Below are 23,797 nucleotides of genomic sequence, written 5' to 3'. Positions count from 1 at the left end.
CCATTTGAAGTGCATTTCGCGTGATTCGCAGAGGCCGTTTAAACTTTAAATACATCTCCATAAAACCCTGCGAACCACCTCTTGGGTGCCTTCGCCTTGCAGGGGATGATCAATCACCACTTAACAGCATGTAAGAGGATCCACATGCAAACCACGCGGTCATTAAAGTTCCATGCTTAATAGCATAGTATAAGTCCATATTCTCGCAAAGGCAAAACTTGCCCAAGGTTAGTAATTCCTACAGCAAATTCATGCAAGGTTAGAACAATGGAAAAACAAAAACAATAAAACATGGAATGAGTCGTCCTAGCAAGTGGCGCCATTTATTTTTTAAATCAAGGCTCCGTTGCTATAAGTGCAAGGAAAGAATGACATTTTTAATCTCTCTGTTTTGCAGTCCATTTCCTTCATTTTCTGCTCGTGATCACGTCTACCATAGTACGACGGTATACGAAGGATATGTTTCATATGAATGTCCCGGTAGAGGTAACTACTATCTATAATGTATCTATTACCTACATGTAACTACCTTGAGGTTCCTGTGGATAGGTTACCCGAAGGTGAACACTGTGTGCCTACGGCGGCCCTGGGAATGTATCCTTTCTCTAAATAAATAAAAGCGGCAGAGGTATAGTGTTCCGCCCTCTACATCTTCGGAGGCTGTGCTTCATTCTTGCATAGGAAAATGGCGGCATTATCGAGGAAGTGAGAAGGCGGGAAAATATTTTGATAGGTCTAACTTGTGTGGGAGATACAAAATAATGCATCGATGTTTTATGTGAAAGAGAAGTGTCCCAAAAAATAAGCGGTGCGAATGTGTATAATTGATTGTGTTTCTTGAAATCTGTTATTATAATACTTCAAGAAGCGACGAAACTTTGTACGATTCTCTAGTAATAATTGCCTAAAATTCCGAAAAAAATAACAATAATGCTTCCCCTAAGGCTTAAATGTTTTAAAAATAACATGAATTTTAACATTTAAAAAGGGGATATATAAAATCTGGACTTAATTGAACTCTGCCACGCATAGGCGGATTTAGGAGGGGAGGATGGCGGCACGCGCCCCCCAGACGTTTAAAAAATCGACAAAATTATTAAACAGTTTACATTAGGTTTGTTTTGTTTAGTGTATTACGGAGCCTCAATCATATAATTTCATATCAATAACTTTCATATTGAATTGGATAGAATATTTCGTACAGTAATTGTTTAATCCTTTTTTTAAATTTCAAGTATGAGAAGATAATTTGCCTGTAAAACCCCTATAGCCCCCCAGAAAAGATCCCTGGATCCACCCTTGCTGTCACGAGAACAACATTGGGAGCGCATTCTCAGTGTTTCACGCAGGCCGTCCAAATAAAAGCGGCGGAGGTAGTAGTGTTACGCTTCATTCCTGCGTAGAAAAATGGCGGCAGTTTCAAGGAAGTGAAATGGCGGGAAAATCGTTTGACAGGTGTAGGGGGTGTGGGAGGTGCGAGATGTGGGTAGCATGGACGACACAATTAATCGGTCGAGGCTTTAAGCGGGGGTCAAGGGAGAGGGGAGGGCGTTGGCATGAGAAGGTGGCGGTAAGGGGGAGTCCTCAGTCGTCTTCTTCTAGGGTCGGGCGCGGGAGATGTCCTTTTATCGGATCAGTCGATCAAAGCGTGTCCCGGAGGACGTAAGGGATCACCCCGCGCCTTAGCAGGTATGTCTACACCTAAATGCTTAATACGGAGTTATAGATACCTATCTCTTCCAAAAAGTAGATGGATATTTCTTTTCAGTTTCTCCGTAAAATATTTGGTGTTAATCCCGTGGATCGACAAATTATTTTGAAACATTATGAAAGGGGAAGTGATTATTATAATGCTGAGGAAAGAATCAATGAGCGTGGATACTGGATAGGGACAGATAGGTAGGATTTTTAAAATAAACTACTTGCGTGCGTTTTAATGCAAGCTTATCAGTATAATACTACATTTAATAGTAATCGGACATAAATAAACGGAGAAACTTTCGTTGCTGGCGTGAGTGGGTTACCAAGAAACTATTTACTGGGTTAAAACTTTCTAGGTCTATGGATGACCACCGATGTTCCTTTTAGATTAGTTCCTGAGCCAAGTATTAAAATTCAGATGCTAAACATTGCGGAAGTCTCCAGCATCGGGGACGAAACGTAGGCATTTTATTACCTGACGCGTGAACAAACCTAAAAGGAACATCCGTGGATATCTAGTGGGTTATCCTTAATTTTCATTAGTTTTTGGAATTACAAACCGAATTTACAAACGCAATGTGATTCAAATTGATAGAAATTACAATTATGGACCTTAGTTCGAATCAAACGACCAAACCTTTCCACCTATTGGTTTTTGACGCGCTAACTCATATTTTGCATTTCGAGCTGCTATTTTTTCCGGGAAGTTAAATATTTAGGTAATATTATTTTTTCGTAAGGAGACTATTCCTGTTAGACACCAGAAAAAAAATCAAAAATCTATAATCACTCCCGAAAGCTTCAACGGAGAAAATAAAACTTTTGATAATATCATGATACGACGACGGGCATTATTAAAAACATTCTAAAACACTGGAAAATTATTCGGTTGCTATTTCCAGGTTCCATTCATTTACGCTGCAAAAAGCCTGCTTCAGATACCTTCGGCGTCGGCGAAGACAAGATCTGCATCTGCTCCTGACATGGCAGCCATTGGGTCACCAGCCAATGGCTTGCCACATAAAACTCTAGTGGACCTTCACCAGAGCGAAGATATTTTCTCTCAACTGGGAGAACAGATCGTGTGGAATCCAAGGAACTTTATAGAGAAATCCCAAGAAAAAATGATCCCCATGGTTTCAAGGAAAAATATAGATCACTACCATTACCCCAATGCTTGCAAGAGCATGCTGACTTATTACCAAGGTAAGAAACTCACCACTCACTGCCGTAAATATTCCCAAAATAAATTAAGTACACCATTTAATCAGGAAATCGGCTAATTCAATCTGACAATGCTTTTACTACTAGGCAGGGCCAGCCTTAGGGCGGGGCGACCGGGGCGACCGCCCCGGGCCCCGCGCTTTTGGGGGGCCCGCGTTCGTGAAAAAAAATTAAAATATACGATAGTTTGAAAACGCAATTTCAACTATTGCTGTATTGTTAAGTCCGTGCTAGACAAAAAATAATATTATGAAAAAGGAATAATAATGCAGTAATTTTTATTGTGCAATTGCGTTTGTCAGTACAGCACTGTGTCGTGTGAGTGATAACAACGAGTGAGAGAACTTGACATGAGTGAGAGCAGGCGCGGTTAAAATACGTACCTATTGAAAAAGCGCGCTTTTTATGTTTATTTCACGCTATAATTTTATGAATAAATGTAATTATTAATTTTATTTGTATTATACTATTTTGAACTCAACTGCGTGATGGTATCATAACGGCGTAATTACGAAGTCTGAATTTGGGAGGGGAACACATACTTAACCAGAGAGTGGTAGAGATTCAAAATGCTCGAGTTTGTAGATGGGGTATAGAGTTTAATATTTTAAGTGAAGGGCCCCGCACTGAAGGTTCATCCCTAGCCCCGCACCTGCTAGGGCCGGCCCTGCTACTAGGCGACCACCTTTCTGATTCAAATCCAATCTCGTACCGGTCTAAACAAATCAGGCATATAATAGAAATATTTTATGATTACCTACCACCAATCGATACTTCAGGTAGGTACAATGAACTCCATTCATTAAATCTCCAAAAAGTCATAATTGGTTTTTTTACAGGGTTGTTTTCCGAGTTTTGTTACGGGTTAAAACGTGTGGCCATCTCGAAAACGCACGAAATTGCAGTTTCGTACGGATTCAGTTCTCTTCGGGCAGTGGCGTAACGAGGGGGGAGGTCCGGACTCACCCGAAACATAAAAAAGCAATAACTTTCCTTTATAAAAGAAAACAAGATATTGAAAAATATGAATTTACAAAGAAATTATTTGACAAATGAAGTTTTTTAGTTTATGAAAAGTGTTAAAATTAGTTAAAAATAATCTACCTATTGTTAGTATCGTGTTATTTAATTTTCCACCCTGGTCTTGGACCCCCCGAACGAAATTCTTGGCTACGCCAATGTTTTCGGGGGTTTTTGGTTTGCTTAAGAGTCCATATATTGATGGAGCTTAATATTATACATAATATTAAGCTCCATCAATTTGAAAGATCTGCATGAAACAAGTGACGTTGCTCGCAGTCACGCGCATACGTGCTTTATGTATACACCAAAGATGAAGTTCACTATGAAAAATTATTTGACATAGCCGAGATTCGAAGCCGGATAAGTCAGATATTTTTCAATGGCCAACTTCCTCCTTGGAATATATCCATCAATTTGGCTAAAATTGAGCTAAAACATCTAGGAACACCAAACACCACTGAAAATTACATTGAGTCTATAAATAACGCACTATCAGCAGCACTCCAGCGTCAGATTTGTTACCGCCACGAATTGACAAAATTCGGCGTACATGAAGAAGAGTGTCCGAACTAGTTGTAAACCATTTCTTTATATCGATCGTGCCAGGTGATATTAATTGAGACATAATTTACACACTAATTAAAAGACAGCAATATTGTACTGATCAAATTTAATTACGAAAAAGACCTGATGATGACATACTAGTGACCGGATACTTCTTGTTATTTTACGTGTAATAAAAAAATGGATAGAATAAAACTTTGGTCGTGGCGGGGTGCATTCCTCGGCTACGAAAATTAATTTAGTGGTTTCAAGTCCCGTCTGGTCACGTTTCCTCAATCCAGTGAATGAGCACATATTTCTTTCTCGAGTAGGCAATTCGATAAACATTTAGCATATTATCAATCGGAAAAACCTCAAATATTTCGTCAGGACATGGATGTTAGAGTTCTTTTGTCCATTGCAGTTTGTTGTAAACGACTCATTGTGCTCGAAAAAGGCTATTCGGGCTTCCAGCTGGGTGGTCTCCCTCCATTCTGCCCAAATGTTAAGAAATTAATTATTAATTATTTATTAATATTAGTTCGGCAGAAAGGAGGGAGACCACCCGTCTGGAAGCCCGAATAACCTTTTTCGAATATATTCGCCGGGAAAGCATCAGATTTGACTCATTGTGCTGTTTTCGGGGTGATGGATATCATGCTATTAGATTAATTAAAGTATATGGGAGTTTCTTTGTTCACGATTACCGGAAAAACTGCAAAATCAATTTGAAATTTCAACCCAAGTTTTTGACCTACATAAGAGAATGTACTGCAATATTTTACCCATAAATAAAGTGAGAGTTAACTATTAAATCGTGATATTTTATTTTTAATGGGAATAGCAATGACTTCGGTCTGAAGTGAGGATTTTTTTGTTGCTAATAAAATTCTAACACATTAGGTAAAGGATAAAATAAAATTAATTGACTTATTACGATTTAAAATTGGTCCACCCTCGAACCGATATATCGGCTCATGGTACTACTCGCCGGTGGAGAAAAAGCCGGCATATCGGTTGTGGCAGTGACAAGGAAAGTCCCTCTAAGTGTCACCACCAGATCTCGTTCAAATTTTGCTAGGTGATAGGTAGGAAATGAATACCCAGGAGGTGAAGTTTTTGTTTCAGCTCCACATTCTCCATACTTTTCGAAATATTAGCGACGGAAAGTAAAGTCCTAAATTGATGAAACCCACAACATAATATTAGCCCCTTGTTCTCCGTTGCTAAGATGAAGAGCACCGACTATTTTTTCGGGTTGCATACATTTAGGCGTATTATGTATTATTCCGTCGCTAATTCATCGAAAAGTATTGAGCGTGGGCGGCTGAAACCGAAACAGCATCTCATGGGTATAAATTTCCTATCTCCTAGCAAAATTTGAACGAGATCTGCTGGCGACACTTAAGGGACTTCCCTTGTTAGTGCCCACGAAATTTGGGGGCACTAGCGAAAAGTACCAAAGTATATCTAAGAATTTTGTTGCACGATATGAAAAAATACGATATGGAGTCACTTTTTTAGATAAAATGTAATATATTTTTATTTTACTAAAAATGAATTTTTGTTGTTTATTATATTCTAACACGTTAGGTAAAGGATAAAATAAAATTAATTAACTTAATATGAAAATAAATTTGGTCTACCCTTGAGCTGATAAATATCCTTAATTAATCGAATGTAGCACTATTTTTTATCTGGGGTAAAACAATCAGCCCTTTACCAAAAGTAAAACTTTGCGTTTATGCGGCATTATTGAATCGTAATTCTTTAAACAAACCTATACTTCCAGATTTTTACTTAAGCAATAACAAGATTAAGTAGTGGAGCAAAACCCAATATATATCCGCCCGTGACTCTAAGAGGGTTAATTTGATAATTTCATATCCTAACACTCGAGACGGTCCCTTGGACCTCTCGCTAGGAGGCTTCGCTCCGACATCCGCGAGTCAACCCACCCTTAGCAGTCCATCCAAAGACCCCAAAGAAGAGGAGGTGATGGAGGTGAATGAAGAGAGACGTCCAGAGAAGACAGTGGAGGATTATCGCGAGGAGGAAGGCGAGGAGTTGGGTCGTCGCGAATCGCCGGACAGCACCTCGTGCGGCGGAGCGCGGGGATCGTCCGCCTTGAGTGGAGTGGCGAGGGCGGGTGACGCGAGGCCACCGCTGGAGGCGGACGCGCGCAAGGGGCGACGGAGGCCCCTGCTTCCGTGCTCCGTCTGCGGAAAGGGCTTCGATCGTCCCTCGCTCCTCAAGAGACACTCCAGAACACACACAGGTGAGAACAAGGGCGGATCCAGGATTTTTTCTGGGGTGGGGGGCACAAGGGTCTGACCGACAAAAGCTCTCCTCATACTTGAGTTTAAAAATAGCATACAACAATACTGTACGAAATATTCTCTTTATTTTAATATCATATAAATTTATTAATTTGAAATCAAATGAATGATACTCCGTAATACGCAAAACTAAACGAACGTAATGGTAACCGAATTAAAAATCTTGTGTATTTTTTAAGCGTCTTGGGGGGGTACGTGGGTAAGCGTAGGGGGAGCTAATTCTGTATAAAACTCGGCATTTCCTTCCTCGTTCGTCTAATAGGAGAGAAGCCGCACGGGTGCGGGGAGTGCGGCAAGCGCTTCTCGACGTCCTCGTCGCTGAACACGCATCGCCGCATTCACAGCGGGGAGCGGCCTCACGCCTGTCTCGTCTGCGGCAAACGATTCACCGCCAGCTCCAACCTCTACTATCACCGCATGACGCACACCAAGGTATTAGTATAAATTGAAAATTAAAATTGAATGATTTTGCATTTTCCACAATAATTTAATTCGTACGAGGCGTTTCGGCTCACGGAGCTATACTCTGGTACAAGACTTTTCCAAGACTCTGGTACAAAACTCTTGTCCAAGACTCTGGCACAAGACTCTTTTACAAGACCCTGGTACAAGACTCTATTCCAAGACTCTGGTACCAGACTCTTTTCCATGACTCTTGTGCCAAGGGATGGCTCCGTGAGCCTATACATGTCGCACAAATTAAATTATTGTGGAGAAGTGAAAATTCATTTTATTTCAACATGTCGAACTTCCACTACACAACGCCTGATTCAGTTGAATGCATAACAATGGCGCCGACTCCATGGGGCCTGTGAGGACCCGAGCCCCCTCAAAAATTCGTTATGGGGCGAGGAAAAAATTTCCCCGTAGTGTCCAGTTATCGAGAGTCGGGTTATCAGGGTTCTAACTTTGATCTTATGACTCTTCTAAAATGCTTAAAAAACTTAAAACTCACTACTTATAAAATTTTCCAGGGCATTATCCCTGGTTTGGGCCCCCCCAATATTTTTTGTAAGTCGGCATTCCTGATGTTAGGTAAGCTGAGGAGGGGGAGGAATAGAATAGGATATCTAGAAAAAATGAAAGACTTAGGCCTTTAGAGGGCTTAACACTAGAAGGCCGAAGGGGTCAAATTTGACCCCTCGGCGTTTTTAAATTGCTGACGATTTCTTAATTTTTTTCTGATTGAATTGAATTTTTGTGACTTTTCATCTTTTATGACAAGACGTGAACACGGTGAATTTCATAAAAAACGGTTGAACGGTTAATTTGGAAATTTAACTTTTACCTTCGAGCCCGGAGGGGTCAAATTTGACCCCCTCCCTGTGATAGAGTTTTCAACGTTCCCATTTCTTTGCATCATAGCTATTATACTATAAATGTGTTTTTGAACTGTTTGAAAATACTCTAATGAAACACGATCTCATCTCTCTATACCTTCTAAGTCGTAAAAGTCCATATTTTACTCCTTAGCCACATCAACATGCTTGTTTTGCATTTCCTCTCTGATGTTTACTTGAAATATCAGTCACCGTGGTGTTTGAATTGAAACTTGATATTCGTTGAGTGTGTTCATACTTTCAATGTGTCTATTCCTTCAATTTGAAGCTTACTCATTCACAAGTCCGCGTCGTTGATTTTGAAATCTGATAGTTTTTTACTTGGCAGGCGGAGTGTTGACTGGCGAAGTTTTTTGATGCTTAGTGAGCGTCGATTTGAAACTTTGTCTCTGCGTGGTGATGGTGATTACATTTTCTCACATCATTTGTTCTCATATTTCTACTACCTACCATTCAGTGTTTGTTTCAAAAGCCAGTCGAAGACGAGCACTGTTGGAAGGTGGACTTGTCGACAGCGAACTTCACTCGTTGTCCGTGTTCTTAGCTATGGCTCGGAAAGGATTATCCCACGAGGAGCTTCTCGCAGCCTTACAGGACATAAGTGGAAATGAATCGGGTTCTGATTGTGGTTTAGGGGAAGATAGTGATTCGAGTAGCGACGAAGAACCTTTTTTGCTGACAAACCATTCCATCCCATCTTCCGAATCGGATTCAGATGTCCCCGATACAAGGTTGGAAGACAGCAGTGCACCCCCTCAGCAAGATCTAAGGAAAAATACTATTGAGCATGGTAAGTAATTTGAAATAACATGAGAATGTGATGTACTAAAAATAGTACTGGTAGATATTTATTTCTTTCCTTGAAATTATTTTTCAGAGAAAAGGAAGCTTTTAGAAGGAAGCAGGGGCCGTGCGGTTCGAGGAAGTAGGGGCCGCCGAGGGATCGGAGCTGTTCGGAGAGCAACGAGCCTACGAGGACATCTAAAAAGTCGTGGGAGTCGTGGAGGTTATGTCATGACGACAGCTTTAGATACCACGGATTCGCAAATGTGTCTCCCAAGAGGTAAAGAATCGGAGGGAGAAAATGGCATAGGTACTATTCTATATGCCGCAGATGGTAGTGAGTGGAGAGTAGTGCCCCCAAATGAAGGTCTTCCTGGGAGGCTTGCGAGACAAAATGTGTTCGTGGATAGGGCAGGACCCACAGCGCATGCCAAGCGCTTTATAAATGAAACTTGCTCGAGCGCCTGGAGGCTGATTATAGACGAAAAAATTCTCAGGATAATAAAAAATTGTACCGAAACAGAAGCTCGAATGAAGCTTGGAGATCAAAATTGGTCTGTGACATTAGAGGAGCTAGATGCTTTTTTAGGAATTTTCTATTTGAGAGGAGTCCTCGGGGCCAAATCTCTTCCCATAAAATCATTATGGTCAGTGAAGTGGGGTTTGCCCTTATGCAAAGCCGCAATGTCTAGAGACCGTTTTCAAGAAATTTTGCGTTTTCTTAGATTTGACATAAAATCAACAAGGCCAAGTAGACTGGCTACAGACAAATTTGCGCTTATATCCGAGGTGTGGAGCAATTTCATTGAAAATAGTCAGGCATGCTACATTCCAGGGCCCTACGTAACAATAGATGAACAACTTTTCCCCACAAAAGCCCGTTGTCCATTTTTGCAATTTATGTCAAGTAAGCCGGATAAGTACGGGCAAAAATTTTGGCTAGCTGTGGATAAGGATAAAAAGTATATCATAAATGCTTTACCCTATCTAGGAAAAGATGATTCCAGGCCAAATGATATGCGTCTCGGAGATCACGTGGTGCTACAGTTGATTTCCCCCTACTTAGGAAAAGGAAGGAATATAACTTGTGATAGTTTCTTTACTTCTCTTTACCTCGCAGAGACTCTGAGGAGTAAGAACACTAGTGTAGTTGGAACTATCAACAGATCTCGAAGGGAGATCCCTTCTGAAATCAAAACCTGTCGCATGCAGCTGCACGAAACTAGAGTTCTGAAAAAGGATAATGTCACACTCACCGTATATCAAGGCAAGAAAAATAAAAATGTTCTTATAGTAAGTACTATGCACCCAAATGTGACCGTTAATTTAGGTTCTAAACATAAACCAGAGACAGTTTTATTTTATAATGAAAACAAATACGGCGTAGATATAGTAGACCAAATGGCGAGGCTTTATTCAGTAAAGCCTGCAGCTCGACGTTGGCCTCTTCACACTTTTAGCAACATTCTGGATCTCGCTGGGATAAATGCTTGGATTCTCTTTAGAGAGGTAAACAATTGTAAGATCTCTCGCCGTAAGTTCCTTCTTACTCTCGTAGAGGAGCTAACAGCTGCTAACACCCTCGCACGTCAGGGGCCATCGCAGATCGAGGACGATGATAATCTGTGTGAAGCAAGCGCGAAGCGCAAGAAATGTCAAGTGCGTTTGAAATGTAAAAAGGATGCTAAGGGATTCCTAATTTGTAAAACTTGTAGGAAACATGTGTGCAACAAATGTATTTTTTTAGAGCGAAAGGTTGTTACATGTGTGGGCTGTCAAAGTAATTGATTCTCTTCTAAGGATGCACAGCAGCTGAATTTAGTTCCGTGATGTATGGTTCCCCTTGAATGTAATCATGGCTTATAAAAATAAAAAATTGTAAAAAAGTATGATTTTTATTGTCATTTGAAATAATACTCAGTTAACCAATATAAAATATGTTTTTCTGTACTTGTAGTCTAAAAAGCGGTTAATAGTCTTGACAAATAACTGAAAAAAAAATTAAAATGAGGACCTGCTGGCATTCATGAGAAATAGGTTCTCACAAGAATAGTTTAAAAAAGAGAAAATGTTATAATAATACATCTGATTGGAGAATAAAGTCGTTATTTACAAGTATTATGTAATCCCTAATGAATAGCATAGCATAAATCCCATGAAATAAATGGATGAGTCAGAAAAAAATAAGGGGGTCAAATTTGACCCCTCCGGCCACCAAGGTTGAGCGAAATTGCCGTCCTCCTAGTGTTAAGTAGACTAAGACTTAGGCCTATAAAGAACTTAAGAGGGAAGTTCAAGATGGGAGGGGAGACAAACTGGGGTAATCTTCTAATGTTGATCATACGACTCTTCTAAAATGCTTCAAAAAAACTTTAAAACTCACTATTTATAAAATTTTCCGGGGCAAGACACCCGGTTTGGGCCCCCAAAATATTTTTATAAGTTGGCACCCCTGACTTATTATTGTGCATGTATTCTATCGATTAAGGTTGGTTTCCTGGGAGCCTCCCTTTCCTTCCAGCAATACCCTATTCAATTCAGTGTAAGGCCCACTCCCTTTCATTCTATCTAAAAATGCTATTCTCTTTCTACCTCTCCCTTTTTCACCAAACATTCTACCCTCCAACACCGTTTTCGACATCCCCTTCCCGCTAAAAACTCGCTCCATCCATACCTTCTTTCTCCTCTGTATCTCATCTAACAGCTGCCTCTCCTCACCCACCTTATCCAGCACTTCGCCGTTCCTCCTCCTTTCCGTCCATTTCACCTTCTTCATACCCACATCTCGAATGCCTTCAGTCTTCTTTTGATCTCCTTCCTAAAATTCTACGTTTCCGCACCGTAAAGCACTATCCTCCAGATTAAACTCTTCACAAACCTTTTCTTTAAACTCTTATGTAACGATCCTCTCATAGTCTCCATCCTGTTCATGAACTACTCCTTTGCTAATGCAATCCTCTTTCTGACATCCCGCATAACTATAGTCTTCTAATAATTAATCCTCATGCCATACTCCTCGCCAAGCTCGTCTAACGAATCCACAAGAGCCTGCAGCCCCCTCGCTGACTGGCTAATTAAGGTCTGATGATACGTGAACCTCACTGATTTTAACATCATTCCTCCCACTTTTACTCCAGCTTCTAACTCATCCCACGCTTCCCTTACCATCTCCTCAGCGAACTCGGCAGCAGCGGCGGTAGAGGACAGCCTTGTGTCACCCCTCAGCCAATCTTGTCCACCCAGATTCTCCGTCCGCTACCCTCAAATGGGAAGTCTAGGCCATATACAGATTACAAATGAGTATGGGAGACATATCCCTCCAATCTGCGCCTATCTCTTGAGAATGTCCATTTAATTTACGTAGTCCACTCTATGAAATGCTTTTTCGAAATCCAGGAAGCATGCATGCACTTAACACCGAGGTGTGTCATGGAAAATAAATTCAGAGATCAATCCCTCTTAACCGTTCGTATTTCTCTCTTTTTTTGCGGCGAATTACTCGATGATCCCTTAAGTAGTCACGTGGAGTCAAAGTTACCCGAGAGGTTTTTTTTAATAAATAAAAATTACATTGTTTAATATTTTTGCGATTCGCGTCCCATGCAATCTCATAATTTACTTTTGTTCGACATGCCTTTTTTGTCCGGATATATTAATTGCGTATCATAATTTAGGGTTTTGACCCGACGCCAGCGTTCGCATCTTGAAAAATACCAAAAAATAAAAATGACTCGTCGCGAACATGTGAGAAGAATTGTGCATTTTTAATTCAATATACGAAGAGAGTGCTTCCAAATTATCTGTAAAACTATATATTACACTACTGAATCTTATGGAAAAATAATTCAGAATGCTTTAAACCGATTCAATTTCTTATTACTAAAATCCAGATTAATAAATTATAGGCAAAACAATTACGAAAAATTTTCAAATTCGAAACAGAGTCAAATGTTGAGAAGAATCTACTTCGCACACTAAAAATTTCATGACGGTTGCAGAAGTTTTAAGGGAGTTTTATCTCACCATAAAGACCAACGATGAAAAGATTTGATATTTCTAAGTGAAAGGAATTCCCTAAATATTATCATAAATGTCATCACTAACACAGGAAAGAAGTTCGGTTCAGCGGGAAAATGGCCGCTAAACAAAGGTGGACGTTTTGTTAGGTTTCCGTGTATTTTTCAAGTACAGTATTTAATAATTCTTCTCTGTTTGTAAAGTGAATCAAGGTACACAATTCAAATCTATTTCTATTTTGTATAGGATGCTAGAAAAACGCTGCAGCTGCTCTGTCTGGGTATATTTTACTAATTCAGTGTATATTTTACAGATATACAGTCTATTTTATCGAAAAAGAAATAGTTTTTCATATGAATAGTCAGCACTCAAGACAATTTAAATTGAAATTGCTTTGCATTTCAATTTTACCCCCAAATTATCAATTAATTTGTGTCATTTGATATCTGATGATGTTTTTATACCCCTTAAAAAAAAGAATGGCATAATGGCTTCCATCCATGAACAAAATAATAATATGTATACGTGTTAGATTTCAGAACTCAACCCTATTTGAATGGAAATGGTATTATTTTAATTAAAACCCACTTACTAATTCCTGGGTGCATCAACGAGATACCTTGTAAACCACCACTAAAGCGTGTGGCACGGGATGGTGATGAAAATAATGATGCTCATTATTTTTAACTCGACGATGACCACTAGATATCTGGCGTGATTCGAGGCCCTCGACCGGGGTTCATGATGAGACCCTCCTTACCAAAGATTCGGAGGTCCTCCCCCCGAAAATTTTACGAAATTGCATACCCGGAAATTTATTTTGACGCCGTTCTGTACATAAAAAAGTCATTTCGTAAGAAAATTATACTAAATAAGGGAGAATTTCACAGCTTATAAAATTTAATGATGTACCTATGTATTTTGGTTCTATCATATATTTAGTGATTTTGTTCCATGAAACTGCACTTACATCTAAAAAAACCTCTAAAATAACCTTTTTGAATAACCCTTTCAAAAAAGCATCATATTCCTCTTCTAACGGCTTTATTTTAATTATATTTTTAATGATCTTCTCACACTGAGGGCCGGTTTTGTAATGTCTGGTTAGTGTCAACCGGAACACGGTACAGCCAAAGCCTTATCTCGAGAGTGTTAGTAAGTTATGGTAAGTAAAAGCAGTTCAGAATAACGTATCGTTAAACCCATGATATCAAACGCAAGGATTAGTTTACCTTAGCTTTCATACTCCGCAAAATTTTAATCAGACATTATAGAAGCGGCTCAGAATGTGTTGTAAATAAAGTAACTAATGAAAAGGTCGAATTTTAAAATTTGCAAAAAATACTTTGGTTCAAGTAATGTCTTTTTGTTACGCCTTTCGTACACGCTTCACGATAGACACCAGCGTTATGGGGGACCCAAAAGCTCGGGACCCTCGGCGAATGTCAACTACCCGACCTAGCCAGGCCGCCCCTGGATTTGATTGTGTCTGTGTAGGTAGTCTTTTTGTGATAAATTAGTGCATCCACTTGTAATGTACTGTATCGTTACGGGAGCATTATGAAATTTTCTGCATTTGTCATCCGACACTTGTGGGTTTATTATTACTATTATATTATTATTGCCATTAATGAATTCGCTCTGTTTTCCAACAGGATAAGCCTCACAAGTGCTCGCTCTGCGGGAAGTCCTTTCCGACCCCCGGGGACTTGAGGTCCCACGCCTACGTGCACTCCGGCTGCTGGCCTTTCCGATGTCCCATTTGCAACCGAGGATTCAGCAAGCACACCAACCTCCGCAACCACCTCTTCCTTCACACAGGTGAGATGACTGCTAAGCCTACCTCAGTAGAGATTTCGAGGGCACAAAGAACTATAGATGGTATTACCATGAAGGCAAAAGACAAAGTTAAGTACCTGGGAGTTACGATAACTTCGAACCAATCGCGGGGAATACACATAAGGAATATTTGCGGTACAGCCCTGAAGAAGTTAGGATTCTTCAACCGTATTGTAAGAAGATTTTCGGGTGACAAAGAAATAGAACGTTCTATTTCGCACTCGTCCAACCACACCTTGAATATACAGCGAGCATATGGGATCCGGCGCAGAAAGACTTAATCCGTAAACTCAATAAATTACAAATAAAAGCAGCGCGATTCGTCAAAAAATGCTACGGGCGTACAGAAAGCATTACCCAGATGTTAAGCGAATTAGTCTGGGAGCCGCTGGAGACTCGGAGGCTGCGCGCCAGGCTTGGATTGCTTGATATATATGGATATCTTTAAGAGCGACACGTAGAACATAATATTAGAGCCGCACTATATTTCCAGGTCCGAGAGAGGCGATACATTAAGAGAGATGCTTTGCCGAACGGATAGATATGGGAATTCGTTTTTCCCATTTTCCGTTCCTAAGTGCCCTCCACGAAGCGCTCAAGCAGGGATTGAGTAGCCTTTGAAAAATCTCCGCCAGGATCGGAACCCGGACCGACATGGTGGGAAGTCAGCACTCTAGCCACCAGCACCAACCCGATCCCTCGCTGGCTACGACATGAAGTTACATATCGTTAAGGCCGTTTTACACGGGCACGTCATTAAGAAATATGACGATTGTACGCAGGCGCAGTCAAAATTGTGTCGTGTATAGCAGTCAATTGCCAGCACGCATGCGAGAATGCATGGGTGCGAGATGGCAAAATAGTCCCTGCTCTAATTCCGAGCTCGCATTCTCACAATTTCAAAAATGTTTTCAGTGCTAACCTACGCAATGACATGTAACCTGCCTTAGCAAATTTCTGTTCGAGGCTCTCGCTGCAGTGGATTGCAGTTCTCTCTATGGTTTCCGGGTGAGCTGCGTCAAGGTGTTTTTAAGATGAAGTTTCGTGGCCTATGCTGGCGACATCATCAGATCAGGTCTGCCAGCACGGGCCACGAAAGCTAACCCGGAAACCATCGAGAGAACATATCTTATATTTAATAATTAACACCGTTTATCATAAGAATGATAAAGAACCGTCACTTACCAGTGATCTTCGGCGAGCACCATCTGTTCCACTCCTTCAGCTCCGGTCACTCAGCGAAGGAGCTCTCAACAATTTCGCTGCCACTCCAGTAACATGACGGACTGAACTCAGGCAAGAGTGAGCTTTCAATGCGGGAAAGCCTTACAATACGAGAATATGAAGGCAGGAGGTTAAGTTGGTGAACTCATTTAACGAGGTGCGGATCCAGACGCCATGAGTCACGTAAGCAATACATCAGCGTACCGATTAGATAAGGACCAATTCGACCGAATACAATTAGAATTTGCAGAAAATTTGCATTTCTTGAGTATTGGAGTTCATTGCTTCTTGTCCCCTGTTTGACATGAATATCACTTTCTGCCCTTAAAAATTTCGGGGTAATAAGTCTCCAATCTGGGTCCCCTCCCTTGTATCCGCCACCACAACTTGAATATGCAGCGAGCGTGTGGGATCCGGTGCAGAAATACTTAATCCGCGAACTGAACAAAATACAACGGAAGGCTGCGCGGTTCGTCAAAAACCGCTACGGGCGTACAGACAGCGTTGCAATGAGCCGCTGGAGACTCGGAGGCTGCACGCCAGGCTTGGATTGCTTGAACAATTGATAATGGATATCTTTAAGAGCGACACGTAGAACATAATATTAGAGCCGCACTATATTTCCAGGTCCGACAGAGGCGATACATTAAGAGAGATGTTTTGCCGAACGGATAGATATGGGAATTAGTTTTTCCCCCGAACCATAAAGGACTTAAATAAATGCTAGTCGTAATTTCCTTAGAGCACTTCCTTTTTATGAGAGATCGGCTCGTGTCCTAACACCCCTTGCAACACGCCTTTTAGGCGGCTTTGGTAATGATAAAGAGAAACCTGTGCTTATATAGTGACCCCTGAAAAATGGTCGTTATGTAGGGTGTTCATTTGACAGGGGAATGGAGGTCTAGATTGATTGAAAATATTAAGAGAACTCCTAAGTTGAAAATCTAAGAAAAAATTTGTGCATTTTTCTTGTTACTACCGAACGGATGGATCGCATTTGCAGTTTCCGGGGAAATACAGTTTAGGGAGTCCAAGGATCCCTATCCTGAAAATTTTATGTGTGGTAAAAAAGTGTAGACTTATGGAGTGTTTTTTTAAATACACCAGGAAAATGGCAATTTCCTAAGTAAGTAAAAAAATTTTTTCCATCCCGAGCAATGCAATGATAAAAATAAATTTATGAATACCCCAATCAAAATTTTTTTCAATGAGGAGATAGCTGTTTGAGAAAAAATTTCTAATGGCCTTTAACTTTCTAGTAGAATATATAATCATGGAGCATTAACTTTTTTGGCTATTTGACGTGGCAAAACAGCAAAAAAATGAATCACCATGACGACCACCTGCAAAAGTTTTAATGAAGTAAAGGTGATCGGTAAATTTGTCCAAACCTATACAGCTATTGCAGCCACAACTGAAGCCTAACTTCTACCCCATGAGTCTAGCTAATAATGACTCATGTGCTGAGTATATTTTACATTTAAATGTCATTTCTAGTCAGAGGTGCCTAAGCTGGTACATTTTTCTTATGGTAATGAATGTGATTTATTGTGGCAGAACTGACATTAACCGCTTTGGTTCACATAACATGTGATCATATCCACTCTTTCCTTGTATTTTGTGCACCAAGGAGATAAACCTCATGGGTGTCAGGTGTGTGGCAAGAAATTTGCTCTTTCGTGCAACTTAAGGGCCCACACTCGGACCCATGTGGATGAGCAAGGCGGAGAACAACGACCAGGGGGGACCAGAGGTTGCAGAGTCTCAGCGTCCCTTGAAGGAGAAAGGGCTACCGTGGCACATGAAGACAAATCTGAGGCAACTGAAGAAATGGCTACAAGGGTACGCTGATGACACTTTTTCGTGAAAAATTTAATTTAGCTCTCTAAAAATGGTTAAATTTTTTGTCTTTTTGACGATAGATCACATGCTAAAACTTAGCTAACGGCTGAAAATTTTCAGGGTACATCAAGTAGACTTAAGTTAATACATATATAAGGAGGAGAAAATTTGTGCCACAAAATTTTAACCCTGAAGAGCTTCAATTGGTCCCGAGTTTATCCTGTTGCCAGACAGGGGCATATTTACGCAAAGTTACTCCATAGGCACCTCTCCATTGAGCGCCCCCTTCCCGATTTTTATGATAAAGCCATTTGCATGAGGTAAGGTTCGGAAAAAAGGAATAAACAGATATATGGCTGACAGCACAAGTTTATGCTTGAATTCTTAGGAAGGGAAAACAGGCAATTACATTCAATTAAAATAGTGTCGTATTCACCATACCTGTACCTTAAGCTTGGAAATTTTTCATCTCAGAATATGCTGAGGGAAAGTTTCAAACACATATTTAAATACAAGCAAATGTAGACAATGATCCATTGTATGAATCTTAAAAGTTTCAAAATGACAGCTAAGGTTTTAAATACGTTAAATGTCACGAAAAAATAGCAGTCAAATGGGAATGATGCCCATATTAAATACATACAGCACCTCCAAATGGACACTCCCTCCAACTACTAATCCAATCCAACCAATGAAAAATGATCCGAATAATTCTGATTATTGCCACAGAAACCTCTTCTTGGTAGAATTAAAATTTAGTCTTCCCTCAAAATATAATAATTCTAATTGTAATTCGCTTTCCTTTTCCTGTAATTAGGGTGTGATGAACAGCACCACGACTGTTCATGGATCATGGTTGGGAGCACCTTTGAAGCTGACAGCAACTCATTCATCAGTCGGTCAACTACCTCATCCATATTGCTCTCCCTCGTTCTATGGAGATGACCAGCAGATATTTCACAGCATGGATTCTGGTTCGAATATTGGACCTTGGAGGTTTCCAACAATCCCCCACCTTCTTGCAGAATTCTTCATGCCCCCACCAGACCCTTTCTTTTTAATCAGGTGTACCCAGGAAGCCATGCCCAGTCAAGGACATATTCCATGCCAAAAGTGATTTGACTTGCTAAGCATCAAAATTGGAAGGATTTGTGTCAAAACTGCATTGAAATGATAGCATAACTCTTGGGAGAGAAGGATGGGTGAATTTCGATACCCGAGACGGAAGACAAAAAATTTTTCCTGAGACAAAATTTTTAAGTGTTTGAAATTGAGTCATCAAAATGATATGCCAGATAGTTGCCAACAAGCAAGTAACACAAAATCAATAATGGATATACAAAATATTAGTCAGCGAAAGGATCTAAAACTCTGAATTTAGATCTTAATTCCAAAAATTACATCTCTTTGCACTTCGTAAATTCTCCTGCCCGCATTCGTGTCTGCAACCATCAATGCTTCAAACTATCTTGTGCAGTGAAGTCCTGGCAAAATTAGCAGTGCTGGAACACACTTTCCGTAACTTTTTTAAGAAGTGAAATATTACTCTGTGTGTTTTGTTTATTACAAGTTCTTATTTACATTTTATTGCAATTTTTTTGCTTTGGCTAGGAATGTTTATATCAGAAATTTGGAGGCAACAAATTATATAGAAGTGTTATTTGACTATTATGTCTTTTGTCAACCAATGCCGGAACAGCAATCCGACGTGTTCCGGCACCATGACACCACTGATCTTGTGTAATGGAATCATCTTGAAACAATCTTGGAAGCGAATTATAATTTGTGGCCTGAATACCACTTGTTTCATAAGTGAGTTTCAATTAAAATCAATGCAGTTTTGATGCACATTGACACAGCTTCGGCTCCAAAAAGCTGATTTCAAGATAGTACAGGGAAGATTTCGAAGCAGCATCAACACCATGTTTTGCTGCATTATTTGGAACTAGCGACATTTGCCTGGAGATTTTTTGAGCTTTTTTAAAATTTGTTTAAGGCTTTTCTGTGGTTTCACCAAAGAATATTGGAAGTTTCATCACAAACCCTGCCATATGTGTTGCAGAAATATAATCTAGTCAATTTGTAAATTTCAAATTCTCATAAAAACACATACGTATATGCGTACATGGCATCATTCACTATCACAAGGAGAACATTTTGTGGAAGTCATTTATGCTAAAAAGTTAAGATTATTCTGACAACTTGTACAATCAAATCATGGAAAATTTTCATTGGCTTTTGGGTAACCTCTGATAAATTTTGAATGTTTTATTTGAGTTTTCATTTTAAATTGAATTGAATGAATGGTGAGTCATCTTTCTTTCCCTAATGCGATACTTATGCTATCAATTTATGTATCAAATACAATAACTTAAGTGAGGTTGTATGTACAAGAATAGCAATAGAAAAATAAATGATTGATGAAAGGAATTGACAAAAGAAAACTGAGGAAAATTTAATGTAAACAGTGGAAACAATGACACATATTTGGGCCACCAGATTCTAGGATTTTGTTTTCTCAATTCCATGCATTCAAGAAATATTAAGGAAGCAACTGAGGCTAAAGGTATGCAGTATTTAATATATATTGCTTGAATCAGTATTTTTTGGAATTGTTGTGACTTGTATTGTGTAGGGGGGACTCAATTTCTAAAAATATTTTTCTATTTCAAAATTAACATAGACTTAAGAAGTATTTTGTAATTTCAAAATACATTTTAAGTCAAAATATAAGCTTATTATTAGTTTAGATTACACCGCTGTTACCATTTCTGAAGCTTTCTGCACATTTGCTTTGGCCAGCTAAATGCACAATAGATTTTCCAGCTCAAGGAAATTTTGCTCTCCCCACCATTCCAACAATAGTGTAATAGAGAAAGTTGGCACTACCACACTAGTGGTAAAGAAGCATGTAAAGTTTTCATAAATAGTGATTGCGCAGTTGCCGAGTGCCACTATGTCGCTGACTGCAATTTTACTATCGCTGCAATTTTTGTCAATATTTTCCATTTTAGGCTTTTCTTGCCATTTTCATTAGTCTCAAATAAAAGTAACTTTTTGCTTTTACATTTCAGCATATCATTTTCTCAAAATTATATATCATATAGGATAAAATTATAGCTCAGACCTGATCATACAAATACATATTATTCACGTTGATATTAAGTATGACATCTAAATTAATACAAGGTAGTGCTCACCCAAGGCACTAAGGGGGCCAGTTCCTGAACATCTCCAATGTCTTGAAACATCGTCATAAAACTATTCAATACTAGGCATATATTGTTTCAAAAATGTATTTTACGTACAGTGAATATACATAGTCAAAGTAAACCAGTAATCCACCACCACTGGCAGTTAGAAAGACATTATCATACAAAATTTAAAAAAACTGGTACCATGTTCATACCCCAGCAAGATCGAATAATTTCTCATGTACACATTTCCAAGATAACATGAAATAGAATGACAATAATCAGGCTCCATCTATCATGGCCATCATTTGTAGAAAAGACTTTACACTTTGATTATATTTAAAAGTTTTGTGAACTTAATTAAATTCATAGATCTTTACACTGACAGTATATGGCCATTTAAACTTGACTTTCATCAAGTATAATGTTATTCCCTTTTCAATAGTACAAAGTATAAGGGATATTCTTTGAACAGTTATAAATGCAATCCCTGTTCAATCTAAAATTTATTTATATGATGATTATAAATTCGGCTGTTGGGAGTCTATGATTATCATATATCATACTCTTATGAATTCATTTATCATGGTAATGGGATTAACTTTTGTACCTCACATTTGAAAACTAAATTTTATGGCACACCCGGGCTATAACAGGGCTTGGGATGACCCACGCCATGAAGAGGTATGTCCAAAGTTCATATGAGCATATCCAGTTGAATATCCTATGCTTCCGTATGGATCAAGGGTTCCCATGCCAATTCCACTTGATGGCATCGGAGATCCCTGAAAATGTTATTAAATTAATTAGATAAGAGTCATGGCCAATATAGCCAGATACTAGCAATATTCAGTCTGTCCTTCAGGATATCCCAAGAATATCACCATGAAATATTCCTGGGATATGCCAGGAGTATCTTAAGGATACTCTGTGAGCATTGAGATTACTCTTGGAACACAAAAAAGTCTCATAATAATACCTGTCTGTTATATGGGATATGTTATGGAGGTTCGGATCTGATATATTTAAATGGCATGTAGGTATATTAAGGCTGTCAAGCATTGCCTAAAAATTTGGTACAATTATACTAGGCAAGCCCTATTTATCGTGATTCAAAAATTCTCATTCAAATTTTCAATAATCATATAATTGCATTAAAAAGTGCTTGCATATTATAATTAGGTACTACAAATTTAAATGTATGCACACAACCAGGCATGCAGCTAGGAATTAAGGCTAGGGGGGGGGGGGGAGGGTGGAGGTTTAGGCGCAACTAATACTGGTGGACTGGGGGGTATGGAATACGGGAGGTGAGGGTGCCCTCCCCCAGAAAATTATTAAGATAAATGGTTCAAAATGGTGAGTTTTCTGACTTTATGAGGGATATTTTATTATTCCTTACACTATTCTATAAGTAATATTTATCCATTTAGGTCAAATGGATTAAATTTTAAAATTTCTCTGAGTTCTGGGGGAGGTTTTATCCCCCAAAACCCCTCTTGCTGCACCACTGTACACAACAGCATTAAAGTACCTATATTCTGTAATGATTACCAGTGTCCTAAGGATAAAACAGGGATACTAAGAATCAAATTGAAATATTCCATGAATATCCCCTGCTGTTTGGGGAGGGGGAATAGGACCTCTTGAGCTACCTGCTTGAGTGCACTAGTGATTAGCTCCATGCATGCATGTCTTACCTGAAGGAAACGACTAAGTTCCTCTTGAGTGTCAAATATCCAGACATGGAATGGGGACCCAGGCACATGCTCTCCAGCCCACTTAACTTCAATGCGATAGTCACCAGGCTCCGTTGGATCAAACTTACACAAGATTGTCCTGTCCCTATGGCTTTCTCTCTGCATCTCAACCCTGAAGGCACCTAAAATATCAAAAGCAATACATAATTCTATAAGAAAACTTGCACCGTAACTTTGAAATACCTAGAAAAATAATATTTATGCTATTGCCACTCACAAAAAAAATTAATTTCAATCCATCAAATAAAGCTGAGCCAAATTAATGATAGTATTAGGATGAAACCTTGATTAAAATAATGCATACCGGGATGAAATAAATAGATAGGTGCAGATAGGTTTTCAAATTATTATACAAGAAACAAGGACAGGTTTGTAACTCATTAGCCATATTCAAAAGCCAAGTACATAAATCAAAAGTTACTGGAAATTTTTCGCAAATACTTGATGATAATACAAAAAGTATCGCAAGCAGTCGTGAAAGCAAAAAAGTTCTCCTGGAAAATTGTCTGTATTTTAACCTTTAGCTGCCGGATTTAGGTTAATTCCCAGTGGTTGCCCTTTACTGCCGGATTCAATTATAATTTGCCGTTTAAATTGGCAAATGGGGATGCTGGGTGTTTAAAGGATAATTTACCAAGAGGGCATTCAATTTCCAAATGGACTCCCTTCACTCTGAGATAACACAACCATTCAGTGGCCATACCTTTAGGACCTCGTACTCTGACAGTCAGCTGCCCAGCTCCTGCACCTCGAGTGTCGCACACAAATCGAGATTCAAAGGTTGCTAGCACACCATGATCAACCCCTGGACCGTGAACTCGAACACGACTTGCATCAGGGCCACCACTGACCCTCAGCGGGAATGGACTGCCATTGACGTGTTCCCCTGAAAAATCAACATCCACAAATCAGGAGTGAACTGACGAGAGAGGGCAGAAATATCCACAGGGACACTTGGTTTGTATGAG

At 39.5% G+C, this 23,797-nt stretch overlaps 2 protein-coding genes across 3 annotated transcripts in view; one reads left to right on the top strand and one right to left on the bottom strand.

The window, feature by feature from the left end:
• Positions 1 to 18,992, top strand: part of LOC124161384 (zinc finger protein 2-like) — a 37,835-nt gene extending 18,843 nt beyond the window's left edge. The window contains exons 2-7 of the mRNA XM_046537700.1: positions 2,604 to 2,907; positions 6,416 to 6,769; positions 7,093 to 7,262; positions 14,626 to 14,791; positions 17,664 to 17,875; positions 18,693 to 18,992. Of these exons, the coding sequence (XP_046393656.1) occupies positions 2,604 to 2,907; positions 6,416 to 6,769; positions 7,093 to 7,262; positions 14,626 to 14,791; positions 17,664 to 17,875; positions 18,693 to 18,992 (1,506 nt within the window). The remainder of the gene's footprint in view (positions 1 to 2,603; positions 2,908 to 6,415; positions 6,770 to 7,092; positions 7,263 to 14,625; positions 14,792 to 17,663; positions 17,876 to 18,692) is intronic.
• Positions 18,993 to 21,155: 2,163 nt separating this feature from the next.
• Positions 21,156 to 23,797, bottom strand: part of LOC124160970 (filamin-A) — a 298,897-nt gene continuing 296,255 nt past the window's right edge. For both annotated transcript variants that reach the window (XM_046537107.1, XM_046537108.1), the window contains 3 exons: positions 23,533 to 23,715; positions 22,770 to 22,951; positions 21,156 to 21,854 (listed from right to left, as the gene is read on the bottom strand). In XM_046537107.1, the coding sequence (XP_046393063.1) occupies positions 21,717 to 21,854; positions 22,770 to 22,951; positions 23,533 to 23,715 (503 nt within the window). In that variant the 3' untranslated portion in view covers positions 21,156 to 21,716. The remainder of the gene's footprint in view (positions 21,855 to 22,769; positions 22,952 to 23,532; positions 23,716 to 23,797) is intronic.

This window comes from Ischnura elegans, chromosome 6 (assembly GCF_921293095.1).
Source record: "Ischnura elegans chromosome 6, ioIscEleg1.1, whole genome shotgun sequence".
NCBI classification, from domain to species: Eukaryota; Metazoa; Arthropoda; class Insecta; order Odonata; family Coenagrionidae; genus Ischnura; species Ischnura elegans.
Note: the sequence above shows the minus strand (reverse complement) of the source record. Positions and strands in the feature narration are given on the sequence as shown.